At 45.7% G+C, this 12,006-nt stretch overlaps 1 protein-coding gene across 1 annotated transcript; it reads right to left on the reverse strand.

The window, feature by feature from the left end:
* Positions 1-7,469: 7,469 nt before the first annotated feature.
* Positions 7,470-10,579, reverse strand: LOC127610303 (carbonyl reductase [NADPH] 1-like). Its single transcript, XM_052080270.1, has 7 exons — positions 10,350-10,579; positions 9,361-9,475; positions 9,090-9,259; positions 8,666-8,773; positions 8,375-8,583; positions 7,863-7,916; positions 7,470-7,780 (listed from the first exon to the last, which is right to left on the reverse strand). Exons 1-7 carry the CDS (start codon positions 10,465-10,467, stop codon positions 7,607-7,609), a joined length of 948 nt encoding a protein of 315 aa, XP_051936230.1. The 5' UTR covers positions 10,468-10,579; the 3' UTR covers positions 7,470-7,606.
* Positions 10,580-12,006: the final 1,427 nt, after the last annotated feature.

Consider the following 12,006-nt stretch of genomic DNA (forward strand, 5'->3'; position numbering starts at 1 on the left):
AATATATATATACAGTATATATATATCTAAATATATATATATATAAAAATATAAATATATCGAATTCAAAAAGTGACCAAGTTGAAGAATGGCAGGAGTGATGTTCGTCTTTTTTTTTTTTTGGTTTGTTTCTTCTTCCTCTTCCCTTTGGTTTTGTACGACGAACGCCCGTCACAAGCGCCATTTTGCCGGCCGACGCCAGGAAGGGCGACGGCGATGACGACTTGTCAGCCAAGAATCACAGTTACGCGTGAGCGCGTGCGTACGCGTTCCCCTGAGAGTGTGCGCGCACGAGCGCCCCGTTGTTCTTTTTTTTTTTTTTGCTTTGTTTTGGGTTTTTTTTTTTCCCAAGTTGCCAACGGTCACCAAGGACAAAAAAAGGAGACAAGGACACAGCGGGAGAGAAGGAAGCATATTTTCTGAATGTTTTCTCATCTGATATTTCCATGGAAGTGGTTCGGATGAGCGGCGTCAGCGTGCGGGCTGGCATCTTTGGCTGTTGCAACAAGAAATAAATGTCTCTATGTTGTATCCTCACCGCCACGCGCACTCTTTGCGTACGTGATGTGGAAAAAAATTGAGACTTGACGCGCAAAAAAAAAAAAAAAATTTTGACCTGCCTTGTTTCCGTTTTGAGGGAATTTGGCAAAATTCTCACGTCGAACAAAGACCCAGAATTCAAAATGGCTGCCGACCTGAAGCAGGTAAGGAGGACCTTTTTTTTTGAAGATTTGAAAACAAATGAGATCTTCAAAAGAAGCGCTAAAATGAGGCAGGGAGGGGATGCCAGAGTAGGAGTGATGCGCTCCCTCTTACGAGTGCCAGTCAAGAGGTGAGCGGCGGCATTCTGGAGCAACTGGAGACGCTTGATGGAGGATCGGCGTTCTCCAAAGTCATCCAGCTGGGATGTGACCACGGTATGAATGCCCGTTTCAAAGTTCTCGTTAAAAAAAAAAGGAGAGGGTTGATTGAACTTTTTTTTCCTGTTTATTTACAAAATCATTAAAAAAAACATTCCAGGTGGTCCCACTGAGAGTTTTTGGAGCGTCACGTTGTAAGACAAACACGCTTGCAAAAAAATTGAGGAGTGAGAAATGTTGCTCGTCATTTGAGGTCGATTTTTTTTCCCTGAGCGTTGAGCTCAAGTCTAAGTTGGAGAAGTAGTTTGATGTACACGCTCGCAGTTTTGCGCACATATGCTGCTGGGGTGGGGGGGGGTGAAGTATCGAGCTGCCACCTTCCAGAAACGTGTCGTTCAAAAACTATTTTTGAGAGTTCACAAGATTGGAAAAAAAAAAGAAATCTGAATCACTCACACACACACACACATAAAAATAGAGAACCGGCAACCCCTCTGGTGTAAATTGACATGTGGCAATGTGGTCTTGTGACCCCCCCCCCCCCTTTTTCGAGCCCCCGAACATAAACGAGCTGGGCCTGATCATCGGCTGTCTCCAAAGATGTTCCTGATCACTCCTCCTGGTGAGTTAAAAATTGATTTAATTTATTTTTTTTATTTAAAAAGATATATATTTTTTAAATTAAAATAAATTTTAAAACATTTATTTTAAAATAAATTAATTTTAAAATAAAATACATAATTTTTTTTTTTAAATTAATTTTTGGATTTGTTTTCCGTAGTCATGTCCAGTGTCAAGAGCGAACAGCTTTAACACGTCTGGAAAAAAAATCCCCCCCCCCTCCGACGAAATCCTCCCGGATGGAATCTTTGTCGACTGCGGCGGAATTGGCCGCTTTATCGGCATGCGTGTCGCGGGAGCGGCTCTCTGAACAAGTCGGGGTCTTTTCTGGCTTTGGCTGCGCTGCTGTTTCCACGGCAACGCCGGCCCCCAGGTAAAAGTCGAGCGTTATCGTGGCGTTCAAATCGATGCTCTGACTCGATCGATCGCAGTCACAAATCTTTTGCAGGTTTGAGCGTCAGAAGGCAGACGGGTGAGGATTTTTCCTTGATTTGATTGATTGATTGATTGATTGATTGATTGATTGATTGATTGATTGATTGATTGATTGATTGATTGATTGATTGATTGATTGATTGATTGATTGATTTCCAGAGGAGCCATCCATTTCCATCTTGTCATCAATCACCGACAACCTGTCCTCTTTTTAATTGCAGACGAAAGAATATTTTTCATCCGGCCCCCATCTGACACGCTGATCATCGTTTCGACACAATGACAGACGATAACCATCTTCCTAAAATCCTCGGCAAAATTTGGCCGACTTACGCTTCCGGCGTACCGCGGCAGACTTTTATCGTTTCGCGGTGTGAGACACGTGCCGGGAAGCCGTTGCGAGGATCTGACGGCGGTCAGGCCACGATAGATTCTGTGAACGTTTTGCGTCGGAGTGATGCCGCGGTCGTGGTCTCAGATGGACGCGCTAATGAAAAGTCTATTGATAGGCCGCTGACATTTAGTGGCATTCGGTTGCGGCGCCGCGCTCCAATTACGGGACTCGAGCCGTGTGAAGTTTGCCGCGGATGGAAATAACACCACGCAAAACCGCTTCATCATCCGATGAAATGTGTCATTTCAGCATATGCGCACAATATGCAACAAGATGTCCTACAAATATGAACGCACGCTTAGGAACTTTTACGTCGACTTTTTGTCAGTCCTGGTGCATAGTTTGGGCTCGAAAAAATGCCGGATTTACCGCGGCCACTGAGATCGCAAAGGAAAAGAAAATTGTGAGAAATTTCTATAAAAAAGTGCGTGTATAAAAGCAATGGACTTAAGAACGGGATCAAAAACGAATGTGCCACGTATGACTCCTCAATTGGTTATTTTTAGGACGAGCAAATCATCGCCGCCATCGACTCGGAGATTGCGAGATTTTGTATGAAAGGTAGCTTCTGTCAAGGATTTTTTTTTTGAAATGAACACCGTGTCACTTTGTCAACAATGAAAACCTTTTTTAGATTGTTTGAGCTGGAGAAAGAAAAAAAAAACATCTCCAATTGAGCATTTCAATCCAATTTTTTGTGTGCGCACAATTTGAAGCCTTGACAATGAAGAGACTTGTTAATCCAAAATGGGTTTGTGGTTTTTTTTTTTCACGCAATCTTCGTCCCTGCCCGCGTCCGGCATCACAAGTAGGAAGAAGCCATCATTGTGTTCACTGGCAGCGTAACTTTTTGATGCTTTTTTTTTTTGTATCCTTTTTCAACAGTTTTCACAATGTAAAACTGTTCCCGGGTAAACTCTTCATGTTAAAGTGTTAAATGCCGGGCGGGGGCGTGCAAAGGCAGGGTTAACCCCCAGCGCGGGCATCACCCAGTCTGCAAAAATCGCAACTCGCCAATTGATTGAAGGGCATAACGTTTGAAAAACAGCACATTTTTTAATTTAAAAAAAAAAAAATTTATGGTGATGGGGGGGGGGGGCAGCACTGAGCCGTGCTGTCCCAGTGAACAAATGAACAAATGGCCACTGAAATTTTTGCTTACTCTTTTTATTTTTTTTTATTTTTTTTTTTGGATTGTTTGTTTTCTTTTGTAGGCGGCCCGGTAGTCCAGTGGTTAGCACGTGGGCTTCACAGTGCAGAGGTACCAGGTTCGATTCCAGCTCCGGCCTCCCTGTGTGGAGTTTGCATGTTCTCCCCGGGCGTGCGTGGGTTTTCTCCGGGTACTCCGGTTTCCTCCCACATTCCAAAAACATGCGTGGCAGGCTGATTGAACACTCTAAATTGTCCCTAGGTGTGAGTGTGAGCGTGGATGGTTGTTCGTCTCTGTGTGCCCTGCGATTGGCTGGCAACCGATTCAGGGTGTCCCCCACCTACTGCCCGGAGACGGCTGGGATAGGCTCCAGCACCCCCCGCGACCCTCGTGAGGATCAAAGCGGTACGGAAATTGAATGAATGTTTTCTTTTGAGGGCCAACTCAGTGTCAGGGTGACGCCGGGTCGAATCCGGCGCACGCCACATATGTGCCGAGCAGCCCCTGGTGAGATGCGAGGCAACAACCAATGAGATCCCCCGGAGCTCCGGCCGAGCCGGCTTCAGCGCCCTCTCCGCCCCGCGGGACCACCCGAGACCCCTCGCCGACTTCCACATCCGGAAGGACAGAGAATGACGACCAAGAAGTCCGCCCCCGTCTCCAGCGTAATGTTTCTGAAATGCGCTACCTCCGACATACCACAAGGTGGCGCATACACACACACTCACAAAGTCTGTTTCCGATCACTGCTTTCCGATCCGATCCAGGGTTTGGGTTTCAAAGTAGGATTTCGAACAATGTTTTGGGCTCCCGATAAAGTTTTTAAGGCAAACTCGGTAACTCGGGGACAAGCCAACAAATGAATTAACAAACGCTCTTGCACCACAGGTGGCGAATCGCGAGAATGCGGGACTCCACCGTATTATGATTACATGAATAGTACACCGCTCATATTGACTATTTGGTCATCCAGTAGCACAGAATTCAACACACACACACACACACAAAAAAAAACGCGTCAGCATGTGGTGAGGCGTCATGTTGTTTTATTTTCGGCAGGAAGTCGACACGTAGACAGAAAGGAAAAAGACATCCCGCCTTCTTCCAAATATGTTGTCACAAAAATGTCGACGCGGCGTCCAACGAGGTTTTCCCGCTGCTATGTTTTGTCAACCCGCGGCTTGCGCCGCAGACGCCGTCTTTGATCCCCGCACGGCTGAACTGTCGCCAGAACAGATCAAATACGCCAGATGGAAGAATGAATTTGAATGAAAACACGGATTTAAACACGTGGAAACCGTTCTGAAAATGCGATTTAAAAACAAAGATGAGAAGATGCTAACAGTGACGAGGAGGCATTTTTGGGCGTCCAAGTCATTGATGTTTCTTAAGTAAGCTAGTAAGCTAGCAAGCTAGCGGGGGGCCCTCCCTCATGCCGCTTGTTGACACGTTAGCTTCGCTCTCAAGTGTCTCCGCTGATGTTCATGCGGTCACAGAGCTCTGTGAGCAGGGGGCGGTCGTATGCAAGAGTTAGTCGGGGGGGGGGGCCAAGCTGTCAGATCTCCTCAAGAGTAAAAAGTGGCAAACATGGCCTCTCCGCGGCAGAACGAACAAGCAGTGTGCTAACATCATGCTACCGCCCGACTGGGACATCCTTTACAGTGGTGCTTTGAGATACGAGCGACCCAGCTTACACGTTTTTCGAGATACAGGACGTCTATAGAACTTTTTTTTTTGTTTTGACTCGTGAAAGCAAACTCCACATACGCCCAATTTGTGACGGCAGTAAACTCGAGTCAACTGACCGATTTCAAGGCTGCTTCATGCCAATCCCAGCTGAACTTTATTGATACTAAACGTAAAGGCAAAGAGAATTACACGTTATGCAGTTAAAACGCAATGTGCAACTAAAACGAGCAAACTGCATCGGCTGGACTGTTAGCTTAACGCTAACATGAATGGAAAAAGACATTGACATGCTGACGTTAGTGTCAATAGTTGCTAGTTAATTTTACCACCCTTCAAGCGACGGGTACTTGAACTCAAATGCTCCATCAACACAGAGAATAATAATTCACAGACAGACACATTTTGGTTATCCTTTATGAGAAATGACTCAAATGATGAGCAATTTACTGAGGCGTTGTGCAGATGAAGTTCGGTTCTGTTCTTTGATTGTGCCTGTGTGGCGGTACAGTATTAGACTGCCTCCCGGTGGAGTAGCAGCACGCGGAACTGGATAACTCATTCTTGATGTTCTATTTCATGATCTTATTACTCTGTTTTTACAAAATACCAAATTATAGAGTGCGATCTTTTTTTAATGTGTTTTTTTAACACATTGAAACGCTGAAATTGATTAATGCCGTTTTCATTCTTTTCGATGGGAAAACCGATTTGAGATATGAATGATTTGAATAACAAGCATGGTCCTTAATGGATTAAACTCGTGCCTCAAGACACCACTGCATTTATTTGGAGTGATGCGTATGAGTTAGGCTCAATCCGAGCCGGTTTCTGGAAGCAATTCGTTCCCTTCAGGCGCGTGTGATGACCTCATGTGCGCTGAGGGACTTATACGCCGCTCTACTGACCTCTAGCGGCGATCTCTGTAAACTGCAGATGCTGAAGAACGCGTCAATCGTCTTCATGTTTGTGATTTGTAGGATTAATATCAAATAATGTCTTCGGGCTTCCCCGACCCCCCCCCCCCCACCCCCAAGAGGCTTAATCTAATGTTCTTTTTATGCTGACGTTTGGAAACTTGTTTCATCTACAAAAGGAAGGACCGAAAGGTTACTCTCAAGGTTGCGCTTTCATGATGATACCAAGACATTATTTATAAAAAAAACAAAATGTCGATATGCAATCATCTGTGGCGTTAATACAATCAGCCGGGCGACTGCTACTATTTATTGAACAGCGGCCCTTGAGGGACGACACCCCTGCTTTAAAGCATCGTCTTTTTTCATCTCGCTGCCTTCCGTAATTATGACAAAGCTATCGACAGTCCGTTTCTCCTTTGTTTCCATGCGTCTAAAACGCTTGGAGACATAAAAGTCGAAGAGTAAAATGCCAAGTCGGATGCTTTCACTCAGTGTGACGCGTTGTCGGCCGATGTCAACACAAAGCCGGCAAAATGTCAACACGATGACAACGCAACACACACACTCGATTTTCAGGCCAGCTCGACACTCGTGAGAAAAGGTCCCCCGAAAGGTTGTTAGTGATGCTTTTCATTGTGGAATAAAGCCATTAGAAAGTCAAGGAGGACTTTGGGCATCTCGGCTAATTTCACGCTGCGACAATGACACAAACAAGAGCGCTTATTAGCGCGCGCGGTGACATTTTGGGTTTCGAGGCGTGAAACGACAATTCGGTGGCGAACAAAAATGTCAGTCACGGAGGATTTTGGAGCAAGTTGGAAATAGGAAAAAAATTTTTGGAGTGTTCCATCAAACTGCCGCACATGTTTTTGCCGGAAGGAATCGAACCCTAGACCTCTGCGCTGTGAGGAGGACATGCTAACCGGTCGACAGCGCGCCGCCCACTTCCAATGCATTTTTCGTGTAATACCCAAAGTGACCACCGAGTGTCTAAACTAGGAATTCGTGTTTTCCTTCACTTTTGACTGCAGTCGTTGCTTCGTTTCGACGTACTGGACCCCGTTTACGTTTTCACCGCTCAAACATTTACATTTCAAAGTCGTTTATTTTCCATCGACTGATGATAAGGACCAGATGTTTGCCACAAAATAGTGAAAAGGCCTTCGTGACGACGAACCGCGGGAAGCTAACCGCATGCTAGTTGGCGGCCATTTTATTGGAAAACGGCTACAAGGAACTACCGTTCTAATGCACGGATTCGCAATGGCCCCCGAGGTACGTCAACTAACTGTCTTTTACTCATATTTTTGTTTGATTGAGCTGTGAAATATTGGCAAATAATAAAATAAAATAAAATAGATGCTTTTAATACCATCTTGATTAAATCATGAATGTAACATGACTTGTTCAAAATCATTCTTTTCTTTATTCGTAGTGGAGTGTGTCATGCCTTTTTGGACTTGTATTTCAAAGCTTGCGGAAACATCGAATTTCCCTTTCCAGTGCACGTGCTCGTTCAGATGATGCCATCACGGGGCCTTCACCAATCCTGGACCGCTTTGTCCGACACGAACTTGCCGTGAGGCGCCGAAGCTCCGGCCGGAAGGAGAGCCAAGAAGACGGGCGTCTCGGCGCCCTCCTCTGGGGACTTGGTGGCCTTGGGGCCCGCCATGTCGGTGCGCACCCAGCCGGGACAGCAGGCGTTCACCAGGATCTGAGCGTCACCACGGCACCACAGGAGGCATTCAACACCGGCGACACTTTCCTTTCCAAAAAGGACACCGTGTGCTCTTTACCTGATCGTCTGGTCTCTCTTTGGACAGACGCCTCGCATGGATCATCGACAGCGTCTGGAAAAAAAAAAACACACACACGCCGACAGCCATGATGGCATTATCGATCAGGACGCGTATTGAGGTAATCCACATTCTGTCAACCGAGTAGTACTGTATAAATTCAAATTATGACATATTATTGACCTTTTATTCACTTTTCGTCGACCGCACGTGTCCCAATACTTTTTGGGGGGGGGGGGGGGGGTTTTGGAGTTTCTTCACCCTTGACTTCCTGCCATGCATCCCAATACGTTTCTTTCCACATATTTCCTTATTTTTCATCATTCCCCTTCCCTCACCCCCACATTTTCTTCCTCTAAAAGGTGTCCCAAAACTTTGTCAACACTTGTCTATATTAATTTTCACTGCAGGTGAGCCGATGCTTTTTGTTATGGGATGCGTCCCGATACTTTTGACTTGCCGTAAGCGTCCCAATACTTTTGTCGGGCCAAACACGTCTCAATTGCCCGTACCGTGACGCCGATCTTGGAGACTCCGTAGGCGGTCTCGGGCCACCCGGCCTCCTTGTGCTGGCCGTTCTTGGCGAGCTCCACGAAGCGCGTCATGAGAGCCGTCAGCTCGTCTTCGCTGATGTCCTCGCTGCGGAAACGCTTCTGCAGCTCTTCGCTGCACTTGTGCAGGCTGCGCACGCTCACGAAGCTCGACACGTTGACCACGCGGCCTGATAGAAACAAAGACGACGTGACTCAAGACGACTGTGCGCGGGAACGAGAGTGTGCGCCAGAGTGTGCCCGCGTCGCTACCTCCTGCTTTGATGAGCGGCAGGAAGTGGGTCAGCATGTCCCGTGTGGCAAAGTAGTTGGTCCGCAAAGTCACATCAGCTTGCGTGGCAAACGGCGTCGGGTCGGCCACTAAACACGGATGACAAAAAGGCACGGAAAAGTACGTGTTGTTGGAGTGCGCACACGTGACGTTGCGGCGGGCTGCCACAAGGGGGCAATGCAGAGGTTTCTATGTGACTTCTATGTGAGCGCAAAAGGAAACATTTGGAGTTGAGCTTAAGGAGCGTAGGGAAGGAGTGCCATAAATGCAGCCCTCTCGGCAGTGCGGTCCCCCCGTTTCTCACGCAACCGTCGCTGGCAACGGACAGCAGGTCGGGTCATGAATGTCTACCAGCGTTTAAGGTATGGCGTGAAAATTACAGTCGGTAGCGTAGAGTTGTGCTACCTTTAAAAGCGATGCCGGCGTTATTGACAAGCACGTCCACGCCGCCATATTTTTGCTTAAAGAAGTCGGCAGCCTTTCTGATGCTGCCAACGTCATCGATGTCCAGCTGGTGGAAGAAGGCCTTCAAACCCTCAGCGCTCAAGGACGCTACGGCCTCCTTACCACGCCCCCTAGCGGACAAAAAAAAGAGAAGGTTTTCATTTTTTATACCGGTACGTCTTTTTTTTTTGGTGTTGAAGAGGTCTCATGTTCAGCATGTGACAAGACATACTCATCTCTGGCAGTGAGGAAGACGTCACCCCGGAAGTCCTTGCACAGTGCCTGCACGATGGCCTTCCCGATGCCTTTGTTGCCACCCGTTACCACGGCGACCTTGCTGGACATCTCTGGAGGAAATATTGATTCTGAATGTATCGTATTGATGGTTTCTATACTTGTGACACAATAGTGGCAACGATAATATCGAGACATGGATGAAGTTGGGCGAGTGTCCGCTGAAGGCCCCCCGGAACCAAAAACGTGGCCTGCAACTCGGTTCATTTGAAACAAAGCAGCCGTTGTATGAACAAACAAGCATATGTTCTTTCTTGGCATACATAATCAGTGAAAAAAATACCCATTTGAATACTTTGTAATACTTGACGAATGTGATTCCGCGCTTGTAGCACGCAGCGTGACATTTACATCACGACTTGTGAAGATTAGCATCTTGCTGTGTACCTTGTCATTCAAGGTGCACCATGACTCAGCAACATTTGCTGAGTCATGGTGACAGCTTCTCACGGTGACATCAGCGGAAAATTATTGAAAAGAAATAGTGTCTATTAGTTTTACTGTATAACAGAACATGCGTCATAATGTCAAATAGGCGGCATAAACAATGGCACAATAATGAATTTGTTAAAGTGTCACATTGTAACTTAATGAACTTTGGCCCCCATCTTAACTTAATGAACATTCTTTGCATTTTGGCGGTAGTGTTCAGCGGCAAAAAGAAAAAAAAACCCTGCAATGTGTCAAACTGCCGCCACAAAAACACATATTGGGCATTTTTAACTTGTTCATATGAAACATCCCGATCAATGAGCACGTTTGATCGTCCGTTACTCTAAATGTAATTAACAATGCGTAACCACGGCGTTTATCACAGGAGTATGCGTTTACTTCTTCGACGGTCATTTTAAAAGATGCATCTAGAAACATTTCGCAAATCATATTTTGTGCGCTTGCGTAAATGATCTCGAAGCTTTGCTTTCATACCTGCGATCGTTGTTGTGGAGCGAAGAAAGAATCTGCTGGAATCCAACAGAAGACGAAATACAAGTTCAGTACATCCAGTACTTGTGCGCAGCCTCAACGCGCACACCCGGAAAAACATCCTCTGGCTTCCAATTTCCAGGAGATTTTCCTGTCAAAGTCCTGATAAATCGATTAATAGGTGGTCACACTGCTGATTGACGAACACCGCTGTTGCATTTACACGCTTCGTAGTTGCTTCCACGCCGTCGTTCTTGGTTTATTCTTCAAAATCTTGTCTGTTTTGTCGCTGTTGCGTAAGTTGACGTCATTTATGGGAACGCGCTGCCGCCTGCTGGCCAGACAGTGAAAACGTAGTCTCGGCATCCTTAGTAGTGTTGTGTCGGTCGCGAACGAGCTGGTAAAAACGAACGACTCTTTGAAGTAAACGATGAGAGCCGGGAGCCTCCTTCGAGAGCCGGCTCTGTCATTTTCCTTCTCTTTTTCTCTCTCTCTCTCTCTTTATTTTCACGTGGCTGAAGCGAGGTTTGGCAGTGGCTAGGCTGCCGTGCTCAGAGAGGAAGACCAGAAGAAGAGAAAGGTGAGGGGCGAGGGGCTTGGTAGGTTCAGCACAGGAGTGCACGCTGAGAACATACTACGTCGCGTCTGCGCAGCCACAGTCAGACACATACCTGTCAACTTGTACGTTTTGCCCGTATTTTTTATCATTTCAAATCATGTACGGCGTATTCCAACTTTTATACGGAAAAAAAAAAAAACAATTGTGAACCGATCTCAGAAAGACCAGTTCGGCTCAAATCCAGGACGTCTCACCTGCTGTTAGCCAACGACAAAAAAAACGTCTAAAAACGTCGTACGACCATCTATCGTTACTATACAAGGTCGTTTTTTTCGGCTAAAAACGCCTTACTATACATGGTCGTTTTTTTTCGTCTAAAAATATACATGGTCATTTTTCTTCGGCTAAAAACGCCTTACTATAACATGGTCGGGTTTTTTTTGGTCTAAAAACGCCTTACTATACATGGTCATTTTTTTTCGGCTAAAAAGGCCTTACTATACATGGTCGGTTTTTTTCGGCTAAAAACGCCTTACTATACATGGTCGGGATTTTTTTGGTCTAAAAATGCCTTACTATACATGGTCGTTTTTTTCGTCTAAAAATATACATGGTCGTTTTTCTTCGGCTAAAAACGCCTTACTATAACATGGTCGGTTTTTTTTTGGTCTAAAAACGCCTTACTATACATGGTCATTTTTTTCGGCTAAAAACGCCTTACTATGCATGGTCGTTTTTTTTTGGTCTAAAAACGCCTTACTATACATGGTCATTTTTTTTTCGGCTAAAAACGCCTTACATGGTCGTTTTTTTCAGCGAAAAACGCCTTACTATACATGGTTGTTTTTTTTCGGCTAAAAACGCCTTACTATGCATGGTCGGGGGTTTTTTTGGTCTAAAAACGCCTTACTATACATGGTCGTTTTTCTTTGGCTAAAAACGCCTCACTATACATGGTCGTTTTTTTTTCAGCGAAAAACGCCTTACTATACATGGTCGTTTTTTTCAGTCAAAAACGCCTCATATTGGCCAAAAAAGAAAACTCTCTTCCGTTTTCTGTTGAAATGTGAGTTCATTTGTCACTGTTGATTTTATTATCAT

The sequence above is a fragment of the Hippocampus zosterae genome, chromosome 11 (assembly GCF_025434085.1).
Source record: "Hippocampus zosterae strain Florida chromosome 11, ASM2543408v3, whole genome shotgun sequence".
NCBI classification, from domain to species: domain Eukaryota; kingdom Metazoa; phylum Chordata; class Actinopteri; order Syngnathiformes; family Syngnathidae; genus Hippocampus; species Hippocampus zosterae.

Excerpts from the sequence above, each read along its gene's own strand:
- LOC127610303 (XM_052080270.1), bottom strand. The coding sequence starts at position 10,467 with ATGTTTTTCCGGGTGTGCGCGTTGAGGCTGCGCACAAGTACTGGATGT. Across the intron at positions 8,774-9,089 it reads CGCCGGCATCGCTTTTAAAG|TGGCCGACCCGACGCCGTTT; the intron begins GTAGCACAACTC and ends ATCCGTGTTTAG. Across the intron at positions 7,781-7,862 it reads AAGAGAGACCAGACGATCAG|ATCCTGGTGAACGCCTGCTG; the intron begins GTAAAGAGCACA and ends GGTGACGCTCAG.